Here is a 23,192-nt window from a genome sequence, read left to right as displayed (position 1 = left end):
GCATTTAATAAGTAATTGTAAGAGAGGACATATGTAGAAAAGGGAAGGAAAGAAGGAATCAATTTGCTAATTGCAGTAACCAGTGGATTATCTTTTACTTTCTTTGGATGCTATATTTTAGTACTTGGTGTTTTTGTAGTTGCCCTAATTTGTATATTTATGTACTCGAAAAGTACTAGTCTTGTATTGATTTAGGCAGACTAAATCATAGTAGGTAAATAACAAAATATCAGTAGCTTCCTTTATCTTTCTAATTTTTCCTCTCTCCAAATCTGACACTTGTAGAGCCTTCCTTTTGTTTTGAGATAAAGTGAGAGTCCTTACAGAGGGCAGATTGGAAGCCACTTATCAGGAGTGATTCTCCTCAGGGAAAAGGGTAGCAAAGACTGGCTGCTACATAATTATATGAAGTACTTACATAAAGTCAGGAGTTTAATTTCAGAAATGCAACTAGTTGCAATCAATTAATTAAATATTTTTTTCATAGGCAGTAGGGAGTCCAAGGAAAATTCAGAAAGAAACTAGAAAATCAGGGAACAAGGACACAGATTCTGAATACTTGCCATCAAACACCTCGGATGATGATGATGATCCTTACTATTATTATTATAAGTCCAGGAGAAATCGCAGTAAATTGAGGAAAAAGCTTGTTCCATCCACAAAAAAAGGAAAAAGACAACCATTTATCAATCCCGATTCACAAGGTCACTGTCCAGCTACTAGCGACTCTGGAATAACTGATGTTGCTATGTCTAAAAGTACATGTATCTCTGAATTCAACCAAGAACATGAAACAGAGGACTGTGCTGAATCTCTAAATCCTGCTGATAGTGATGTACCACCTTCTAATACCATGAGTCCCTTTAACACCTCTGATTACCGCTTTGAGTGCATATGTGGTGAACTTGATCAGATAGATCGTAAGCCTCGTGTTCAATGCCTGAAGTGTCACCTGTGGCAACATGCAAAGTGTGTGAATTATGATGAGAAAAATCTGAAGATCAAGCCTTTTTACTGCCCCCACTGCCTTGTTGCAATGGAACCAGTGTCAACAAGAGCAACTCTGATCATCTCTCCAAGTTCCATCTGTCACCAGTGGGTGGATGAGATCAACAGGCACGTGAGGTCGTCATCTCTTCGAGTCTTGGTAAGGCCACTTGGACTAAAGAGGGAGAGGAAAATGTAAAGTTTTGCTTCTTCATGATAGTTTCCTAATCTTTGTTTCTTTGTTGTTTATCCTCAAAAGTAACTGAATGATTTAATAGTAATGTTAAATCAAAGCTTAAAGAAAAAAATTGAGACTAAGAACTAGAACAGTACAATGTTATTCTTTTCTAACATCAGAATTTCACCAGTTAAAGCATTTCGAGTATAAAGATGTGGAAGCTTTTTAAAAGTTCTTGAGTATGTAAATGAGAAATTCTTGGTATAAGCATTTATAGTCTTCAGAGAGAAATGCAATCCAAAGGCAGCACTGTGTAATAGGAGCTGCTTATCTGATCTGCCATCTCTTAGCTCCAAAATCATCCTCTAAAGCTTCAGTTACCTCAGCTGTAAAATAAGAATTTACTTATACAGCAAATCTTTATTGACCACTTATTATGTGCCAGGAACTGCTGAGTTTTAAAAATAGTATCCAGTCATTTGCGAAGATATGATTTTGTCAAGTACTGGGCACATAGTAATGTTATTGTTTCCTAATATTAATACCCTTCACTAATTTCATTCTTCCTTCTTTCCATGCAAGTGTTACTGAAGGTTTTTATATTTCATCCACTTTACATAGGCATGGAGAATACTGTAATAAGCAAAACAATTTTTGCTGTTAAGAAGCTCTATTCTGTGTGGGTAGGCAAAGCTTTGAGTCTTAGTTCCATCAGTTTTGAGCAAGTCACTTTATTTTTCTTATGTGTGGGATAGGAATATTAACAACCACCAACAGAATTATTGTTGAAGTTTGGAGATAATGCTTAGCACAGTATCTGAAACATAAAAGGCATTTCATAAATAATAGCTCTTATTGTTCTACTTTTTCATACCATTGTGCTTTCACATATGCTATTGATTCTATCCTCCTACATACATATAGCCCTTTTCTCTTTTTGCCACCTATGAGAACCTTTAAGATATACCTCAGGTTTTAACTCCTCTGTGATTTTACCTTCTCCGCTACAGAATTGGTCTTTCCACTGTGATGCTGTCATGTTCACATTTATTACAGTTTGTTGCACATCAGTTATGTAATTCATCTTCCACACTAAAACATGTCTTTCTCCAAACAGGTATGGGATCTGTCTCATAGCATGAATGCTCCTAAGAAAATAGAGAGGACTTAGTAAGGGTATAAATGAGTGAATATTTCATTGCCTTTAGTGGGCCTTTTTGCAATAACTGCCTGTATTGATTATTTCCTAGGTATATCAAGGAGTGAAGAAAGATGGCTTTTTACAACCTCATTTTTTGGCAGAACAGGATATAGTTATCATTACCTATGATGTACTGCGTTCAGAATTAAATTATGTCGATATCCCACATAGCAATAGTGAGGATGGGCGTCGCCTACGGAACCAGAAGCGCTATATGGCTATCCCGAGCCCCCTGGTAGCTGTGGAGTGGTGGAGGATCTGCCTTGATGAAGCTCAGATGGTTGAGTGTCCCACAGTAAAAGTGAGAGTTTCTGCAAAATCTTTTGAGGGCTGGGGAAGAAGGGGGAAAAGGAATTAGGGGAACTTGAGTAGTTTAATAGTTTAAGCATAGTTAACCTGTAGTACTGATTTTGGTCAAAAGTTTGTTATTAAACACTACTTATGCTTTTCTCTTGTGCTTTGAACTACATAACCCTTTGAAATTAGTTCTGTACTCTGTGACTCATTGCTCTATATGAAATATATATTTTTCAGTAAGATGTCTGTTTATATATGATGCAGATCAAAGTAAACTGTGTTTAGGAACTTCTGTAAGCATTTCTGCTAACTGGGAGCTCATCGTGTAGCCTCTGATAGCTTTGAACCAAAGTTGACTTTGACAGTCTTTTAAATCAGAGGCCAAATGGTAACAGAAAATACTACTTTAGAGGACAGAATTTTGATTCAGCCTTTGAATGTCATATGTCTTTATTCTGTTGTCTTTGGCCAGTCTGTAACCTGAACTGAATGTATGAATCATGTCTGTTAGTATATCTGGAGGATAGAGTGATGCAGGGCATGGATCAGTTATTCAGGGGGCTTTTTCATTTTGTACGTATTTGAACTACCCCTCTGTTTTAGGGGACTGCGTGGCAGCCTCCCACTAATGAGAACCACTGTACTGGAAGATGGTCCATTGAATATGACATTCAACATTGAGTGTGATAACTGTTAAATAAAAGTAGGTACATCTCACCAGAAGTGTAGCTTTTAATGGGCTGTTTTTCATGAGTATGCCTGACTTCTGTGTTCTTTCTGTGGTTTTCTGGATTCCATTTTTATTTCATTTTTCCCTCTCATCAGGCTGCAGAAATGGCCCAGCGTTTGAGTGGGATTAATCGATGGTGTATCAGTGGCACTCCAGTACAGAGAGGATTAGAGGGTAATGTATGGTTTCCTCACGTATTGCATGCATTTGAAAAGCTTCATTTTTTAGAGAGAAAAGTATTGTTATGCTTAACCTTTGCTGCAGTCCTTATTGAAGTGATGATTCATATCTTTATAGTTGACTCCTAATAGTTTCAAGCATTTATCTTTTTAAATGGGACTCAGGTGATTTTTCTGTTTATGTATATGAGGACCGATATATATTAAGAGGTCTCATTGCCTTAAGTTGAACAATTATTGTACCTGCCTAAACAGCATAGATATAGGTCTGAATTAAAATTAGAGTTCCAAAGTCATAGGTAGAAAACAAAGAATCTAACCCAAAAAGAAACAAAGGGTGGGGGCGGGGGGTGGGGAGTGGCAGAAAAAGAGAGAAAGGGAATTAATTTCAATTAACTGTGTCTATGAAAATGGAGACTATAATTTTTATTGTGTGAACCCAGGAATACTAGGGCCATAATTTTAGTAATTATATAAGTTATTAGTAGCCTTATAATGTCACACTATATGTATATACCATTATTGTTTCTACCATTCCTTTACTTGAGCATTTAGATTGTGTCTAGTTTTTTCCTCCTCTCCACACATGTATTGAAATGATCCTTCTACCTTAATCTTATTCAATATCACAGTAGAACGGACACTGCATTTCTAAAACCTTTATTCAAGTTATGAATATCTAAAATGAAAAGTTTAAATCTTGTTTTATGTATTTCCCTAAAAGTTGTTATTAAAGTGTAGTTAAATTACAAAATTTAAACATACTTGGAGTTCTGTAGTAAATATTCATCTTCAAAACTTATCTTTCTGAAAATCCAAGTTTTCGTATGTTTTCAGCAGCATAACTCACTCTGCTAAAACAAAAATCTCAGTATCCATTACTTTGACCTTTAAAAGCAGTGTTTTCCAATGATTATTTTTAGGAGGAAAAGGTTTTCTAGTAATATTTTCTAGTATATATTTAAATATTTGCATCACTTAAATGTTACATTTAGATACATATTTATAGAATAATATTACGTTCAGTAAAGGACCACATTTAGTGGTCTCCTTTCATGTTTGGAAACTGTCGAAATTGTAAATGTTTAGGCGTTAATAAGGTCTAAGATCTTACCCAGCTCAAAAGTTAGCTGAGAGGGTACAGAAAAGAGTACATGACTATCAGAGTTACTTTTTCTCATTTTAATGTTGAGAGAGTATGAGCAATAATTTCTTAGTTCCTGGGTCAGTTTTTTTGGAGATATAAGATGTTGGCAAGTGTTTTGAGCACCTGTCACCATTCAACAAATTCCTAATTTTTTAAAAACCAACTTTAATGAGCTATTTGGACTTCATTGAGATATAAATGACGTATAACTAAATGTTTAAAATACCACATTTGAGAAGTTTTGACATGTATTTGTAGCCATGAATATATTTGCACAATAAGGCAAGTTTCGTCGTGTTCCAAGTCAGCTCCAAAAGAGCTTTTCCAGACTTTCTAGAATTTTGTCTTTCTTCCTCACTTCCATATCTCTCTGGTATCTTTCTGATTCTTGCAATTAAATGGTTTTTTTCTAGTTGTCACACTAGGAATGTTAGCCTGCTCATGACTTACTCTGTTGTATTTGGACATGGAAGTCTCATTTGTTTTCTTTTTGTGCTAAACTAGGGTTTCTCAACATTAGCCATATTGACATTTGGGGCCAGATAATTCTTCTTTGGGAATTGTCCTGTATGTTTTAGGATGTTTAGCTTCTACCCACTAGATGCTGGTAGCACTCCTACAATTCTGACACCCAGAAATGTCTTCAGAAATTGCCAGACTGAAATATGTCATCTACTTGGGATGTCAAATATGGAAGAACGCTTCCTAACTCCTTCCACCCGCCACACCCTATGTCTACATAATGTATTCATTTGTATAATATAGAAAGCATTGGCTTTGGGGAATATAAGAACTGGGGTTTACATCCGGACTGATTAGTTGTATGTCCATAAACAAATTCCTTAAACATTTAAGTCCTTATTTTTCTTATCTATAAAATAAGGTGTTTTAAAGATGAATTATGATGAAGTATACAAAGGATTTAGCACAGTACCTAACAAATATTAAATATTCAATGAATGATAGCTGCCTCTACTTCTGCTTTTGTTGTTTTTATTTTCCATTTATGTAGTCATTTATTTATTTTAATGTCTTCGAAAGTATTGACTTTAACAAGTACTTTGATGCATTTATTATTTCATTTGTTATTATTTATGTATTTGATTTATTTCTTTGTGAGGTAGGATAGAATCTCAGTCAGATTTTTGCTGTTAGGATACCACAGACTGGATAACTACAAAGAAGGGAAGTCTGTTTAACTCACAGTTCTAGAGGCTGGCACATCTAAGAGCATGACACTGGCAACTGGCGAGGATCATCTCATGATGGAAGGTGGAAGGGAGTACATGAGATAGAGAGAAGCACCAGGGGCTGGACTCGCTTTGTAACAACCAACCCTTGAGATAACTAACCCGCTCCTGCAATAATGACATTAATCCACTCATGAGGGTTCCACCCTCATGACTGAGTCACATATAATTAGGCCCCACCTCCTAATATTATTCACTGGAGTTTAAGCTTCTAACACATGAACTTTTGGGGGATACATTCAAACCATAGCAGATGATGAGCAAAAGTACATACGATCCCTTATCTATTGAGCTTACAGCTTAGAGGAGAACATATATTTCTTAAAATATTTCTTAAATACTTAGATAAATATTAAATTGCAATTGAGATAACTTTCACAAATGAAAAAAAGGAAAATTCTAACTATAACAGGTTTCATTAAAAAAATAGTTTGTTCTATAACATCATACAATTGGGATGCTGACAACTGAGCTGTGATCTGAAACATTAACATGAGCTAGGTAAAGAGGAAAAGGAAAAATCCTCTATTGTAGAGGAAACAGAAAATATTAATGTAAATAGATCATGTGGCAGAAATAGCGTGGCTAGAATGTAAAGAGCTAGGGAGATGATGGTGGATAGAGAGACTAGGTAGGTAGAGATGGGACCATGGAGGATGTTATTTGCCTTGTTAAAGAATTTTATTTTTTTTCTTAAGAGTAGTAGGAGCTATTGAAACGATTTAAACACAGTGGTTGGGGGTCATTTTGTGGTTAGATTTGTATTTCAAAAGATCACTCTAGTTGCAGTGTGGAGAGTGGCTTAGAAGAGGGTAAGAGTGGATGTTAGGATATTAATTGATTGTCTATAAGAAGTAATCTAGGCAAGTGGTGCTGGCACTTTTGATTTGGACTAGGTTTGTCCTAAAGGTAACAGAAAAAAGTGGATAAGGCAAAATTAACAAGCCTCAGTGACAGATCAGGAGATACCAAGATTTCTGACTTGCATAAATCCATGAATGGTGACTGGTTTCCCCAGTGAATACTACCAGAAAAGAAGCATGGGCCAGTGGCTCACACTTCTGATCCCAGCACTTTGGAAGGCTGAGGCGGGTGGATCATCTGAGGTCAGGAGTTTGAGACCAGCCTGGCCAACATGATGAAGCCTCGTCTCTACTAAAAATACAAAAATTAGCTGGACATGGTGGCAGACGCCTGTGATCCCAGCTAGTCGGGAGGCTGAGGCAGGAGAATCGCTTGAACCTGGGAGGCAGAAGTTGCAGTGAGCTGAGATTGCACCATTGCCCTCCAGCCTGGGCGACAGAGCAAGACTCTGTCTCAAAAAAAAAAAAAAAAGAAGATGAAGCGTGTGTGCAAAAAGATTATGAATTTGAGATTTCGGCAAGTTGAGTTTGAGACGGCTTTGAGACCTCAAAAAAGAGGTAACATATAGCAATTGCATTGATTTGAGCTAAAAATATAAATCTGTGGACCTTTGCATAGCAGTGATGCATTGGTTCCTTCAGATGTTGCTAACTCCCAGCAACCATCAAGGTAACTTAATTCAATCTAAATATTTGTTGATCATCTTCAGAATAAGTGTTGTAGGTGTGGGAAGGATATTTTTATTATTATTTTATGGCTTCTGAAGAGAATATATGCCCATTGTGAAAAAATTTGAACTGTACATAAAAGTATAAAGAAAATTACGAGCCGGACATGGTGGCTCACACCTGTAATCCCAGCACTTTGGGAGGCTGAGGTGGGAGGATCACTTGAGCCCCGGAGTTCAAGATCAGCCTGGGCAACATAGGGAAGCCCTATCTCTACAGAAAATAAAAAAATTAGCCAGGCATGGTGGCACACACCTATGATCTCAGCTACTTGGGAGGCTGAGGTAGGATCACTTGAGCCCAGGAGGTTGAGGCTGCAGTGAGCTAAGATGGTGCCACTGCACTCGAGCCTGGGCAACAGCAATACCTTGTCTCAAAAAAACAAAAAGAAAATTATAAAATTACACTTATAGTCTTCATTTGAAGATGTTTTCTATATAGATGTTTATATATTTGAGCTTATTCTGCATGCACAATTTTATATTCCTTTTTTTTTTCCACTTCATATCCAAAGCAGTTTTTCATTAAGTCCTCACAAATAAATATATGGAAAACTGTTTAGGGTATGTTAAGTGGGCAGGTGGGGGGGAATAGAATATAAAATTGACTGTGCCCGCTAAAGAGATAAACAAGAAGTCCCATGCTCTAAAGCTAACAAATACAAGGCATGCTGAGTCAGAAAAGAAAAATAGTTCTATTTTGTGGGATTACCATAATTTATTTATTTGAGTCATTTTTCTACATATTGTTGCTATGAATATCACTGTGTAAGTAAATCTTATCTATATTTTTATTACTCTCTTAGGCTTCTTTTCTAGGAGAATTATTAGATAAAGGGTATGAGAAATATTGCATCAGAGAATATTCTTCATGTCATCTGTGTGATTAGAAATTCTTTTTTCCAATCCAGCAAATCTTGCATCTATTGGTTTCAGAGCATGGTATTTCTTATATATGTCTTACCAAGTACATTCAGTTGAGTGGTTTTTTGGTTTAACTTCTGATAACAATTTCAGATTTTTGAATTAAGTATAAGCTTTACGTAATGAATGGTTGCATAAATCTAACATTATTTTAGCACCTAGCCCAAAACCTAGGGCAGAATAGATGCTCAATAAGTATAAATGGAATTGGAATTGAATTTCAGATTTAAGAGCCTATACAGCCTGTATTTTAATTCATGGAAAGTTCTATGTGCTGTGTAATGTCTGTAGAAAAGCTTCTGCAAACTAGTAATGAAGTAATAGAGTTATCCTCAATGTATTTTATTTTTTCTTTTCAGATCTTTTTGGGTTAGTGGTCTTTCTTGGTATTGAACCTTACTGTGTCAAACACTGGTGGGTTCGACTTCTCTATCGGCCTTACTGCAAGAAGAATCCTCAGCATCTCTACAGCTTTATTGCCAAGATACTGTGGAGGTCTGCAAAGAAAGATGTGATTGACCAAGTCAGTACAATAAGTTTTTATTGATAAAGGTACTATAAGAGAAAAGAAACAATTGGGATGGAAAGTTAAATTTTTAGATGATACCTTTTTTTTTTTTTCCTGCTCCTTTTCACAGATCCAAATACCACCACAAACCGAAGAAATACACTGGCTCCACTTTTCTCCAGTGGAAAGGCATTTCTATCACCGTCAGCATGAGGTGTGCTGCCAGGATGCGGTGGTAAAACTCAGGAAGATTTCTGACTGGGCTCTGAAGCTCAGCAGCCTAGACAGAAGGACTGTCACCTCTATCCTGTATCCATTGCTGAGGCTCAGACAGGCCTGCTGTCACCCACAGGCTGTTCGTGGAGAGTTCTTGCCACTCCAAAAAAGGTTTTATTATCAACTTTTTTAAAATTGCAGTTAGTATATCATAATAGACAAAATTTCAGGCCCACAGTTTCATTCAGAGACATGTAACTGAGTTGTCAGTTATCTTTAATGGTGTAGAGGGTTTTCTTTGGTATGGAAGCTCATTTGCAATGGAGAATTACCAGAATTATTTTCATGGTTTTAAGCATTTCCTTTTTGCAGTGGGTTTGGTGGTTTTTTTGTTGTTGTTTGTTTGTTTTTTGTTTTGAGACAGGGTCTCTTTCCCAGGCTGGAGTGCAGTGGTGTGATCATAGCTCACAGTGGCAGCCTCAAATTCCTGGGCTCAAGTGATCCTCCTGCCTCAGCCTCTCAAGTAGCTAAGACTACAAGTGCACACTACTACAGCCAGCTGCTTTTTTATTTTATTTTATTTTATTTGTTTTTTGAGATGGAGTTTTGCTCTTGTTGCCCAGGCTGGAGTGCAGTGGCACAATCTCAGCTCACTGCAATCTCCGCCTCCTGGGTTCCAGCAATTCTCCTGCCCCACCCCTCCAAGTACCTGGGATTACAGACATGTGCCACCACGCCTGGCTAATTTTGTATTTTTAGTAGAGACGGGGTTTCATCATGTTGGTCAGGCTGGTCTTGAACTCCACACCTCAGGTAATCCACCCCCCTCAGCCTCGTGCTGGGATTACAGGCATGAGCCACCACGCCTGGCCTGTTTTATGTTTTTGTAGAGACAGGGCCTCGCTATGTTGCCTGAGCTGATCCTGAACACCTGGCCCCAAGCAGTCCTCCTGTCTCACCCTCTCAAACTGTTGGGATGACAGGCATGAACCACCACACCTGGCCTTGAACACTTCTTTTAAAATTAGGATTATTGTTGAGGTTTTTTTTTTAAATTATTTTGTTATTTAGGGTTTTGGTTGTACTCCAGATATGAAAGGCTTTTGCTCTTACTTTATTTCATAGTTCCCACATCAGGGAGTTAGATTACCGTTAAATATTTTCTATCTCTCTGATTATTCATTCTGAGAACATTAAGAAATTTGTGTTCATAATACTCTATTGTCCCAGAAAGTTTTTGTGAATCAGACTGCAACTCAGAAACTGGCCTTTGGCTATAAGAGATAGAAAGAGGATTCAGTTTTGTCTTTGCTTTTAAGCAGGTTATAGACAAATAAGGGAAATGATGAAAAGTATAGATTTCTAAAATATGAAGTGAACATAGTAAATTTCAAAAGATATATGAACAAATTGCTGTGTACAGTTAGAGTCCGAAAACAATTTATATATGAATGGTTAAGGTTAGACAGCCTTTTGAAGGAATGGCATTTAACCTTAGAGGATCTTCATTTTTTACTGATTAAAAAAATATTCAGGCTCAAAGAGGTTTTCTAATTAAGTTGCAGTGCTGGGATTCAGAGTCAGTCTTACATTTTAATACCTGTAATGTTTCAAATATGTCATGCTGTACTTTGTACTTGAGGAAGATTTTTCTAGTTTCATTCTCCCTTTACTGAAATGGGAAAAACTTAAAGAAAGATGTGATCAAATAAAGGTACTTATGTGGGAAAAAATAATGGTAAAAATTGAGGCGAAAAAAATGCTAGAGATACCACAAAAACTGCGAGTCTCATACACTCTTGATCATGTGAGATATAACACTCCCACTGAAGTAACACTTGGGATTTTCTTTCTAGTTTTGAACAGTCTACCTTTTCTTTTAGCACCATGACAATGGAAGAGCTGCTGACATCTTTGCAGAAGAAATGTGGAACTGAATGTGAAGAAGCACATCGACAGCTAGTTTGTGCTCTCAATGGCTTAGCAGGCATTCATATTATTAAAGGTAGAAGGTGATTGCGTTATCTCTGATTCTTTCAAACACTTCCTGAGGAAGGTTAATTATAGAAAAAATAGATTTTGATTTTTGGGGGGGGGGGGGGATTTTTCCCCCAAAAAGATACTCCCACACACTACTGAATATAGTTTAAATAGGTTCAACTTAATAGAGAGCAGTTTCATAGAACGTTTTGAAAACCTTCAAAGTTTACATATGATTTAACCAAACATTTCCATTTTTAGTTCTTTTTTAAGGAAATGAGGATACACAGATTTCTCTTTAAGTTGTTAATCTTAGACTTTAATAGTTTAATAGTAAACAACTGTAAACTGTCAAAATGATTAGAAATAGAAAAATGGTTAAATTTTGACACATTAAAGGAATTATTGTTCATTGGTTTAAAAATAATAGTTTGTGGGATCATTTTTTCAGCAAATATTTGTGTGCCACACCTGATCTAGGTAACAATGATATGGTAAATAAAGTAACTCTCTGATCTTGCAGACCTTAAATTCTTACAGAGGGTGACAAGTACACACACACCCTCCCACACACACACAGAACGTATATGTATAAAGTTATAGTGTTATATATTATGCACAAAATTAAAGCAGGTTAGAAAGAGCATCTTATATTTACATGGAAGAGTATTAGTGGCTTCTCCATCTCTCACGGATCACTTTTTTTGCATTAGGTCTAATATCTTACAAACTGTCATTTTGTATATTTTGCCTGTTATTGTAGTTTTCACAGGGAAGAGTAAATCCATTGTCTGTTACTCTATCTTGGCTGGAAGCAAAGTTATATAACTGGCACTTTTAATAAGCACCATATAGACACACCTTTCCATATAAATATGAGAAACATTAAAACTGTATTCCATAGGTTCAAGAGTGAAGATGAAACATGTTAAGTAGAAACCTTGAAAACATGCAATCAAACTTCTGGAAATCAAAATTACAATGTCTAATATAGAAAATTCACTTAATAAATAGAAGATTAGACACCACCTAAGAAAAAAATCAAGAAAGTCAAAGTATAGAATAGCAATAGAAACTCTCCAACATGAAAAACGAAGAAGACTGAAAATTTTGAGAAGAGCCTCAGTGAGGTTGTGGACAACTTCACATGGCCTAATATAAATGTGTTGGAGTCCCCAAAGGAAAAAAATATATATATATTGTGGGTTTTATATCATGTAAATGTACAATGTGCAAAAGCAATAATACAAAGTCTGTGTGGGGAGACGTGGTTGTATAATATTGTAAGATTATTATCCTGTATATGAAGAGGTATAATATTATATGAAGGTAGACTGTGACAAGGCAAAGAATGTGCACCCTACAGCCACCACTTCAACATACAACAAGGAGTTAGAGGTAATAATCCAAAAGAATAGATAAAAAGAAAAAATAAAAAATCAGGCCAGGCACGGTGGCTTGTGCCTATAATCCCAGTACTTTGGGAAGCTGAGGCAGGCAGATCACAAGGTTAGGAGATGGAGACCATCCTGGCCAACATGGTGAAACCCCGTCTCTACTAAAAGTACAAAAATTAGCTGGGTGTGGTGGCATGCGCCTGTAGTCCCAGCTACTTGGGAGGCTGAGACAGGAGAATCACTTGAACCCCGGAGGCGGAGGTTGCAGTGAGCTGAGATTGCACCACTGCACCCCAGCCTGGGCTACAGAGCAGGACTCCATCTCAAAAATAATAATAATAATAATAAGTAAATAAATAAATAAATTAAAAATCTTCAAAAAAAAAAGGGTGCAAAAAACAAATGAGATGATTAGAAAACAAACAGCAAGATGGTAGATTTAAAAACAAGCTTATCAGTGATCACGTAAACTGTAATGGTCTAAATATCCCAATTAAGAGGCCTGGATTGTCAGACTGGATTAAAAACAAACAATAACCATCAATATGTTCTCTATAAGAAACCTACTTTATATTTAAAGATGCAAATGTAAGAGGATGAAAAAAGATATGTTAACACTAATCAAAAGAATGATAAAGCCACTATATTTCTATCAAGTAAAATAGATTTCTTATTAATACTGCCTGCTAACTGATTGTACCACTGGAACTTCTAAAGTAGATTTCAGAGCAAAGAATATTACCAAGGATAAAGGGTGTTACTTTTATCACTAGAGAAAAAAATTCTAAATATTAATGTACCTAAAACAAGAGTTTCAAAATAAATACTAAAAACTGATAGAATTATAACGAGAAATAAACAAGTGCGTAATTGTCAGAGATTTCTACATCCCTCTCTCAGTTATGTATAGAATAAGTAAAAAATAAGTGAGGGCATACATAGTTCAAACACCGCTGTCAACCAATTGACCTAATCAGTGTTTATTGACTACCCAACCAAAGAGGAATATACATTGTTTTCAAGTACACATTAAATGTATATGAAGATAGGGCATATTCTGGGCTGTAAAACAAGGCAGTAAATTTCAAAGGATTCATGCTTACAGAGTGTGTTCTATGCCCACAGTGGTAGATACCAATAACAGAAGGAAAACTGGAAAGTCCGCAAATGCTGTGAATTAAATAACACACTTCTAAACCTTTGGGTTAAAAAATAAAAGGGAAAGTAGGAGATACTTTGAAGTGAATAAAAATGAAACATCAAAATTTGTGGGATGCAGCAAATCAGTTATTAAAAAGAAATTCATAGCATTAAACATGTACTAGAAAAGAAAAAAGTTTCATATCGGAGACTTCAGCTGCTACCTTAAGAAATTTTTAAAAAAAGAGCAAATGAAGTACAAAGAAATCAGTTGCCCAAAGAAATGTGTGCTTTTTGTAGTATATAAATCTTCTTACATTAAGCCTCTTTGAGTAGCCCGTCTGTAGTTGTTAGCTCTTTAGCATAATAGAACCAGAAATGGAAAGTGTCTCTTATTGTGCTAGATACTTGGGTAGAGTTATAAGGATTCTCAGAAGCTGAGTAGAAATAGCTCTAGACAAGAACTGAATAGGGTGGGCCTTCTTACATGCTGCAGTTGGAACCCTGTGAAATGGTATATATTGTTCAAGATTTCCGAACTTCAGTGTCTTTGTCAATAAAATACTACAGGTGCTTTACTTACCTCAACTATTGTTCTTAATACAAAATGTAGAAGCACATTGAAAACGTTATAAAAACAGAGATGAAGAATGATGTTATTGGTTATGGTAATATGAAGGTTACCTCAGATTCTTACCACTTTCAACCTGCTCACAATGTAAATTCTGTTATCAATATCTAATAGAAAAGGGCCTATTATTATATATTCATGTTAAATTGTTCACATATAGTACACGTAACTTTGTGTGCAAATCTTCCCTCTAGGGCATTCCCTAGAAAGTCCTCAATTTAGCTAGCAGTGTATTGTTGATTATTAAGAGAAATCCGCCACCAGAAAGTCCATTAATAGAGGATATGTTCCTTCTGAATTGTAATTTTCAACTTAATTGTAATAGATTTGCTGCTTTTAGTTTTTATTAACTTCATAGTAATGTGTTAAACAATATTCATTTTTTAAAGTAACATTACATATATAACTTAACATAAATTAGATTCTTCTAATGTGAAGATCAGACAGTGAAGGTCTGACTTTTAAAAGAAATCTAAAATTAATTTCAAACTCTAAAAAGATTTGCTTATATTATATGTAAATAAATACGTATGATACATTAATACATATTCTGAGATTCTCCTTGACTGGTATTAAACACATTTTATTATTCCAATTTTGAACATTGTGTTTTCTGCAGATGATTTTTGGAGAAAATTAGCTTGACAATATCAAATCCACCAGTTTTCTTAGAAATGTTAGCGCCATCAAGTGGCTGAGAATGGGTATTTCCAAATTTGACTTAAACCTTTATAACATTGAATATGGGTTTTTTTTTTAATCTTCCTCAGAAAGCATGTCTTTTTAAAAGTAAACATGCAAAACCAGGTATTATAACGAATAGATCAAATTCAGCTGCTTTACATTATAGTTTAATCACTATACCTTCTTTAAAAGGTATGGTAATTATGAAGAGAAAATTGTTAAATGAATTATTCTCTACAAATGGTAGTATAAATACTGATAGAATTCATAATGTCCTTTGAAAAGCTTTAATCAAGACTCTTAACTAAAAAAAGAGAACTCACTGTGAAGATAATGAATGTTAATGCCTACGTTATAAAGTAACTTTATTATTGTGAAAATAATCTTCTCCCTTATTTAAAGGGAATAGAAATTGGCTGACTACAGTTCTTTGATAATGTGTGTTTTAGAAAGCTTTGTATTAGCTAACTAATAGAACTAGATATAAAGCAATGGTATAAGAGCTATTGTTCCAAAAATTTATTTTAAATTAGGTGTTTTGCACAACACTGAATATACATAATGCCACTGAACTACACACTTAAAAAGGGCTGAGATGGTAAATTTTATGTATATTTTACCAAAATTAAGATATGTATGTAAACTTATATATGAGCTAAAAAAAGAACCAACTTCAAAATTTACAAAGGTTTGCTTATATATATAGCTCATTGTAACTATGAACATGGTCCTAATTACATGATATTCATAAAACCAGCTTGAAGTTTTTTTTTAAAAGAAAGTATGTGTGATACTTAGGAAAAAAACTTTCTCAGCAAATAAAAGCTAGAACATCTTGTACCTTTTTTTGGTATGGATTGCATGGTTTTGCCAGTGTTAGGTTTTTACTTTAATAGTATTTATAATTTACCTGTCTTGAATTTTACAAGCAGCAATTAAGATAGATTCTATTATTCAAGCCATTAAAAATGTTCATCTCTTACTTTATTGAGGTATCATCAAACTTTCTGTGTAAAGAAGCAGATAATACATAGGCATTGCAAGCCATAAGATCTCTGCACAACTATCAGCTTGGCTGTTGTAGTACAACAGCAGCCACAGGCAGTATAAAAACAAATGAGCAGAGCTAGGTTCTAATAAAACTATGGACCCTGAAATTTAATTTTCACGTCACAAAATATTTTTTTTGAATTTTTTTCAACTATTTAAGAATGTAAAATTCATTCTAAGCTGATGTGCCCAACAGATAGGCAGAGGGTAGAAATGACCCATGGGCCATACTTTGCCAGACTGTGCTTTAATCGATACTTTTTGAATTGCTTTATTTGAATGAGGTGCTAATTATGAACAGTAGAAAACAGCATACATCTCAGACCATGATTTGTGTGACCAGAAGAAGAGGGAGATCCCTGAGTTTCTGACATGAAGTTTTTAATTGCAAATTATTTGGCCTAATACCAAGAACAATAATAGCTACCAAGAATAGTATATTTTTCTGATCGCTATGTGTAGGTTGGTTGGAGTGTCTTAAATTTTTTTTTTAATAAATAATCTATAATTACCTTAAGTTTATCCTTAATTTCAAACATCATAATGACTACTGATTGCCACCTTTTAACTTCAGCAAGAGGAAATTTTTTTGTCTAAATTAAAAGATTATCCAATAGCATAATCTCAAAACATTACAAACAGGTTTGATTATAAACATATTTCAGTATAATTTTAAAATATTATAAATGTAATATAAGAACATTATATTCCATGGAATTAAAGAAGGAACTGTACTCAGCCTTTTTTAAAACTTGGGCAATCATATTAATACCAAGTCAAATTTCTTTACTTAAAAAAAGTTATAATCATTACATTTTATTTTTACAGTATTCTTAAATAATGGACAACTAGATGACATTGGGAGCTAAATATGTGACTCTCGTATGCTTTAAATACATTTTAATTCTTTAGGTGAGTATGCCTTGGCAGCAGAATTGTACAGAGAAGTGTTGCGCTCCTCGGAGGAACACAAAGGAAAACTCAAAACTGATTCACTTCAAGTAAGTAAAGACTAAACAGTTTCATAGGTATTCTGTTTGTTTTTTTTACAAAATAATTTTTCTGAATGTTTAAGAGGATAAATGGTAACAAACAGTCATAATAATCACTGGGTGAAACTTGGGATTCAGTCTTCTCAATAAGCATTTTAGGTGATTTGTATGTACACTAACATTTGAGAATCACTACTGTTCCATTCAGGGAAGTTTTGGGCACAAGCCTGACAAGGTAAGTCTATATAAGCTACAGTTAAAAATAGCTCAAAGTACTTGTACTTCCAAGAGTAGGTCAGTTTTATCACTTTGACATATGAATATCAACATATTTATTCACATGGTTTTCATTAAAAAGAAAAGGAACTAAGCAATAAAACCTATCTAATGATAATTTTTAGAGGTCTTTAGGGAGATTTGGATATTTTAATTATAACACTTATTTCTCTTTCCCTTCTTGGATCTGTCATTGACTCATATAGACAAGGCTCTCTAGCTAAATAAGAAGTAGAGATGGGTTTATTAATTTTGGCAAGTTTAGGTTTGAGTCCCAGGTAAGATGTCATTACCATTCAGAATATTGACCTTGGGACTGACTAACATGTTCACAAGTACCAGAGTGGATATTTAGAGGAACATGTGGAAAAGTGGAGGGAGAGGAAAAATTAAATATAAATCTGATATTCTGCATGGATAAGGGTTACAAAAGGCAGGTCCTAGACATTAACACCCTGCCCTTGAGTAAAGAAAACAAAGTGGTAGTACTCAGATTGTTTTATAGGAAAAGTATTTGGTGATATGATCTTAATGTGGTGTTAGTGTTCTGTGTGCCATATTAATATTAGGTTCTCTTCAGAGTCTTCTGCATTGACTGTCATAATTACTGCCTTTGATATGTTTGTAGAGACTTCATGCTACCCATAACTTGATGGAATTGTTGATAGCCAGGCACCCAGGGATACCACCTACCTTGCGTGATGGCCGACTTGAGGAAGAGGTAATTATTTTTTTCATTCTGTCTATAAAAGTATATTTTCTTCAAACTTTATGCTCCATATAGTTGATATATCCTAGGACATACAACATACAAATAAATGTAATCATGTTTTCCTGTTACTTTGATGTTTCAAATTTTGTTGTGATTTTGGGTAGCAGAGAATGGCAGCAGTACGTATTATTTGGCTTCTCTGCTGATCTACCTGCAGTTATGTGATAAATGCTTGTTGTAGATATGGCTGTTGGTAGCCAACAGAATGGGATGTAAATAAATGAGTTTTAAAAAAGAAACTTTGATCTCATGGCAGATCTACAAAAGAGGTAGCTTAGTAAATATACAAACTTTTGCACTTTCTCCACATTTCTGTGTATTTTTAAGGGGGTAAATAAAGTCAAATTTTTGGTGGTAGTTCTCCCAAAGAAGTTTCCTCTACAAAAAGTGTCGCCTCTTTTTGAAAAGAATGACATCGAAAAGAGTGATATTATAAATTATTTTACTATGAATTGTTAATAGCTTATTATGCAGATTCTTCCAGGGATTTTTGCTGTTGTTAAACATTAAAGAGCTAAAATCAAAAGAGTAGGTATGTTTGAAATGTATCGAACCTATAAGTGGAGGCTTTATTTGAGTCAACAGGATAAAAAATGAGATGATATAAATAAGCACAGCCTTTTTGCACTGGTTGTTTTGGGGGCGGAGGTGCCCTGGTAAACTATTTTAATTAACAAAAATTTTATCTATTCATGAGTAGAGACTGATGTTTTGATGTATGTAGACACTAGAATAGCTAAATCAAACTAAATCAATTACCTCTTTATTTTTATTGCATGCGTGTGTGTGTGTGTGTGTGTGTGTGTGTAGTGAGAACATTTAAAATCTACTTTCTTAGGGCTTCAGCATATGAATTTTGGGGAAACAAAATTCAGTTCCTAACACCTGTGTTACTGTGTATTCTCAAGGATTATTTTTAAACTGCAGTAACTAAGAAATTTTAATAACTAAATTAGCCAAATTTTAGAAAGGTGTCTTTGCTTTGCCTATCATTTGAAATATTACTGTTCTTTTTTTCCCCTCTTTGCTTATTCTAACTAAAAAAAAAATTTAAATAAAAATTTGGCAAACAAATCTTCGGTGTTTCTTAAATTTTGTTACTTGGACAGGTAAATTTTGTTAACTTCCATATATAAGGAATTTTTAGCGTGAATTTTATGTTCTCTACAGTATACTTGTACTTTTATGTTTAAATGCAGTTAAGTAGCTTTAGATGTATAAAATGACCCATTCTTCTTGAAACGTCATACTGAATTATATTCTAGATTGGGAGTGAAAGTTTATATTCTCTGTTTCAACACAGGCCAAACAGCTGCGAGAGCACTATATGAGCAAGTGTAATACAGAAGTTGCTGAAGCCCAGCAAGCTTTATATCCTGTGCAGCAGACCATCCATGAGCTTCAAAGAAAGGTATGCCAAAATGCAGTGTTTCTTACTTGTATTTGCCTCCAGATATCATTTTGAGTTTTGGTTTTTTGGTGGGGAGAAACTTGAATTTCTTATACATTTTGAAATCCTTAGCACCTAGCACATTGCCTGACCCACAATACAAGTTTATTTTACTGTTAGCAATGATTTATTGGTTGAATGAACAGATGCATAAATAAGTCAACTATTTTGAGTTCTCTTTCTTTTGAACTCATGGGTTTTCTCTTACCATGAGTATATAACAGTTGTCTTTTGAAGAAAGTAAAGACTTCTATAACCTCCTTTTTATCTTGTTTCTGAGATGTTTTAAAATGTTAATACATTAGAACCACAGGTATTTTTCCTGCAGAATATATACCACTTGTCATTTCTAAAATTTCAGTTTTATGAAATCAGCAGCAAAATCTAAAGAGGTTACACAAATACACTTTTATTTTCAGTTTTTAAATCAGGTGTTGCAAATTTTTGTCTTTCTAATTCATTCATTATTTAGTATTCTGGGATATAATTTTGTGAGTTATTGTGGATTATTCATTAAGTGGAATCTGGTTCAGTTAAAGATTAGAATGAAGGCTTTCTTTCTTATGCTGATAAAGAGACCTGTGACCTTTTCACATATATAGATTGAGTATTGAATTTTCATTTGGCGTAAACAGTTTTTTTAGTTACAGCTTTGTTATATAAATGCATTCAATAAATTCTCATTTATCCAGAGTAGTTAGGAAATAGGGGTTTCTCTTTAATTATATTTTCAAAAGAGGAAGCGAGCATTTTACATGGAATATGTATACTCGTCTCCCCTCTGTGATAGTCCCTTTGAGAATAGCATTTATTACTTTCTTTGAATTTTGGCATCACCCTGCCCAGTGATGGAAGCTTAGTGAGTACTAAAAAAAAATGTATTAATTGATTAACTGCTACCTTTTTTACAGATTCATTCTAATTCTCCTTGGTGGCTAAATGTGATCCACAGAGCAATAGAATTTACTATTGATGAGGAGCTAGTTCAGCGAGTGCGAAATGAAATAACCAGCAACTACAAGCAACAAACTGGCAAGCTTTCTATGTCAGAGAAGTAAGAAAACAGGAAGAAAAAGTATCTACTCATAACTTTAAAAGCAAAGAAATCCTTGTATTTTCTAGTTTCTAATTTCTCATTATTACCGGCTTTTTTTCTCCATTCATAAACCTATACAGACACATTCATACTTCTTTTTTGCAGCCTTTTTTATTCACAGTTTATCAAAATGGTTATAGGTACTATAATTGGGTTTAACTCCTAACTGCGACATACCTTTGTTACTTTAGTTACTTTAATATTTTACACTTCATAGTGTGAGCACATTAGTAACTATTGAAATTATACAGGAAAAGTGCTTGGCAAAGTGCCTCGTATATAGTGCATAATTACAGATTTAATTAAGTATACATACATATATATATATTCAACCAAGGAATATAACTCTTAGCCATTTTTCTTCTTTCTTCCCAATATTCTGCTTTTATGTTTCATCCTGCAGGCACCTCCTCATATAGAGCAAGGATGTCAGGAAGGCTATCTGTAGTCAGGCTTAAAACGGAAGAATGTGGCAGTCGTACACTTTCAAAGATACCTGAGACAGACATACATTTTTCATGCTCTTTTTCAGTTCCTGAGCACAGGACTATCAAATTTTTTTGGTATCTTTTACAGTAGACAGCCCAATATTATACTTTGAATACACTCTGAAGGAAAACTCACTCAAATGTTGCTGTTAAAAAAAAAAAAAAAAAAAAAAGCAGTTTCTTTAACACTTTGTTTGGCAACCATTTTCTGAATTTGAGGAAATTGACCTATTATTCTTTTCTTTGTATTGTGTGTGGTGCTGGTGTGGGAATCAGGTTCCGTGATTGCAGAGGTCTTCAGTTCTTACTTACGACACAAATGGAAGAGCTAAATAAATGCCAGAAGCTAGTAAGAGAGGCTGTAAAAAACCTGGAGGGACCTCCATCTCGTAACGTTATTGAGTCTGCAACAGTCTGCCACCTCCGACCAGCCAGACTTCCTCTCAACTGGTAGGTAATAGAAGAAATCATACAATGAAATGGTACCATTTCTTTAAGCTAGATTTCTTAGAGAAGAAACAATTGACTCATATAGTAAAGGTTTTTTCATTTTAATTGAGACAGAAGTAGAAAGAGATGTATTAATCTAATTTAAAGAAAAATAAAGTCTCAAGGACAAGGTATGAAAAACCATGTGATTGGTTTTTTCTAAAATGGCATATCTAGTAGAAAGAAAAATGAAGTCAAAATATTAAGTTTCTCCTTAAAATTACCAGATTGCTGGTTATGTTTGTGAATATTTCTGTTAATCTCTTTTTTTCAGCTGTGTCTTTTGTAAAGCTGATGAATTGTTCACAGAGTATGAATCAAAGCTATTTTCCAACACGTAAGTTCTCTATTTGATTATTACCCATCAAGAAAATGAAACATTTTGCAAGACTCAGTTATGTGATATAAGACTATGTTTTCCCCCACAGTAACCTTTATTATATTGTTTCTTTAATTAAATTGATTAGTACACCTTTGGTATTTGATTGTTTAATATGCCCAGTTTTACCTATCCAGAAGTTACCCCCTAAATGTTCATAGTGTAGTAATATATAATTAATTGAGATGCAGTTTTGTGGAGTGGTAAAATCCCAGACTCTAGAGTCCAGTGGATTTGAATTATACAGATTTTGCTAGCATTTTACTGCTATTCAAGGTAGAACTCATAATGTCCGGCATAACTTCTTCAAGAATAAAGAATGACACAATCAAATATGTTATTACTTTAATGAAACCATAAGTAAACCTTGTCACAAACACCTGGATTCTCAGAGGGAAGCTTGTTAGAATAATAAATGTGTCCACTTTCATCCAGGTGTATTACTATTCTATTTTAGGTCAAATCTTTTTCTGTTATTACTGAAGTAAATAATACATTTCTTCATGTTTCTATCCAAATTCTGTTTATTCATCTCCAACAGATATAACTTCTCTAAAATAGAAATTTTCCTCACATATTTCCTTGCCAAACATTCACTTCTGCATGTCAAGGAAGAAAACAAGATTTTTGTGTTGTTATGGCAAATGAATCAGTAGCTTTCTGTTTATTACAGTGGATATAATAGAATTAAAAAAAAAAAAACTGGCCAAATTTATGATGTTTTCAGCTTTTTCAAGGTTGCTTTGGTTTTTCCAAAGACTTGCAAACATGTTCTTTTAGAACTCACATTGAAGGTTGCTTTTCACTCACTGATACCAGTTACTGTTGTTTTGTTCTGGTATGTTTTCAGAGTCAAAGGCCAGACTGCAATATTTGAGGAGATGATAGAAGATGAAGAAGGACTGGTGGATGATCGAGCACCTACCACCACCCGGGGTCTCTGGGCAATAAGTGAGACAGAGCGATCTATGAAAGCAATACTATCATTTGCAAAATCACATAGGTTTGATGTTGAATTTGTTGATGAAGGAAGCACTTCAATGGATCTCTTTGAAGCATGGAAGAAGGAATATAAGGTATAGTATTTTAAAACTTCCTTCCAAAATTAAAAATTCTTCTTTTTTACATCAATTTTAACTGCTACTTTTTTTCTCTCTCCA

At 34.5% G+C, this 23,192-nt stretch overlaps 1 protein-coding gene across 11 annotated transcripts in view; it reads left to right on the top strand.

Moving 5' to 3' along the window:
* SHPRH (SNF2 histone linker PHD RING helicase) overlaps nt 1-23,192 on the top strand; it is a 124,969-nt gene that overhangs the window by 22,254 nt on the left and 79,523 nt on the right. For all 11 annotated transcript variants that reach the window (XR_001718796.3, XM_054686384.2, XM_001172976.7 and 8 more), the window contains 13 exons: nt 488-1,147; nt 2,416-2,667; nt 3,489-3,567; nt 8,844-9,007; nt 9,123-9,379; nt 11,092-11,213; nt 17,003-17,091; nt 17,987-18,079; nt 19,434-19,541; nt 20,492-20,634; nt 21,441-21,614; nt 21,928-21,990; nt 22,883-23,108. Coding sequence is in view for 10 of the 11 variants with exons in the window: in XM_054686384.2 (XP_054542359.1) it covers nt 488-1,147; nt 2,416-2,667; nt 3,489-3,567; nt 8,844-9,007; nt 9,123-9,379; nt 11,092-11,213; nt 17,003-17,091; nt 17,987-18,079; nt 19,434-19,541; nt 20,492-20,634; nt 21,441-21,614; nt 21,928-21,990; nt 22,883-23,108 (2,430 nt within the window). In the remaining variant the exon portion in view is untranslated. The remainder of the gene's footprint in view (nt 1-487; nt 1,148-2,415; nt 2,668-3,488; nt 3,568-8,843; nt 9,008-9,122; nt 9,380-11,091; nt 11,214-17,002; nt 17,092-17,986; nt 18,080-19,433; nt 19,542-20,491; nt 20,635-21,440; nt 21,615-21,927; nt 21,991-22,882; nt 23,109-23,192) is intronic.

The sequence above is a fragment of the Pan troglodytes genome, chromosome 5 (genome assembly GCF_028858775.2).
Source record: "Pan troglodytes isolate AG18354 chromosome 5, NHGRI_mPanTro3-v2.0_pri, whole genome shotgun sequence".
Lineage (NCBI taxonomy): Eukaryota > Metazoa > Chordata > Mammalia > Primates > Hominidae > Pan > Pan troglodytes.
The sequence above is the reverse complement of the archived record's forward strand: the minus strand, read 5'-3'. Positions and strand labels throughout refer to the sequence as shown.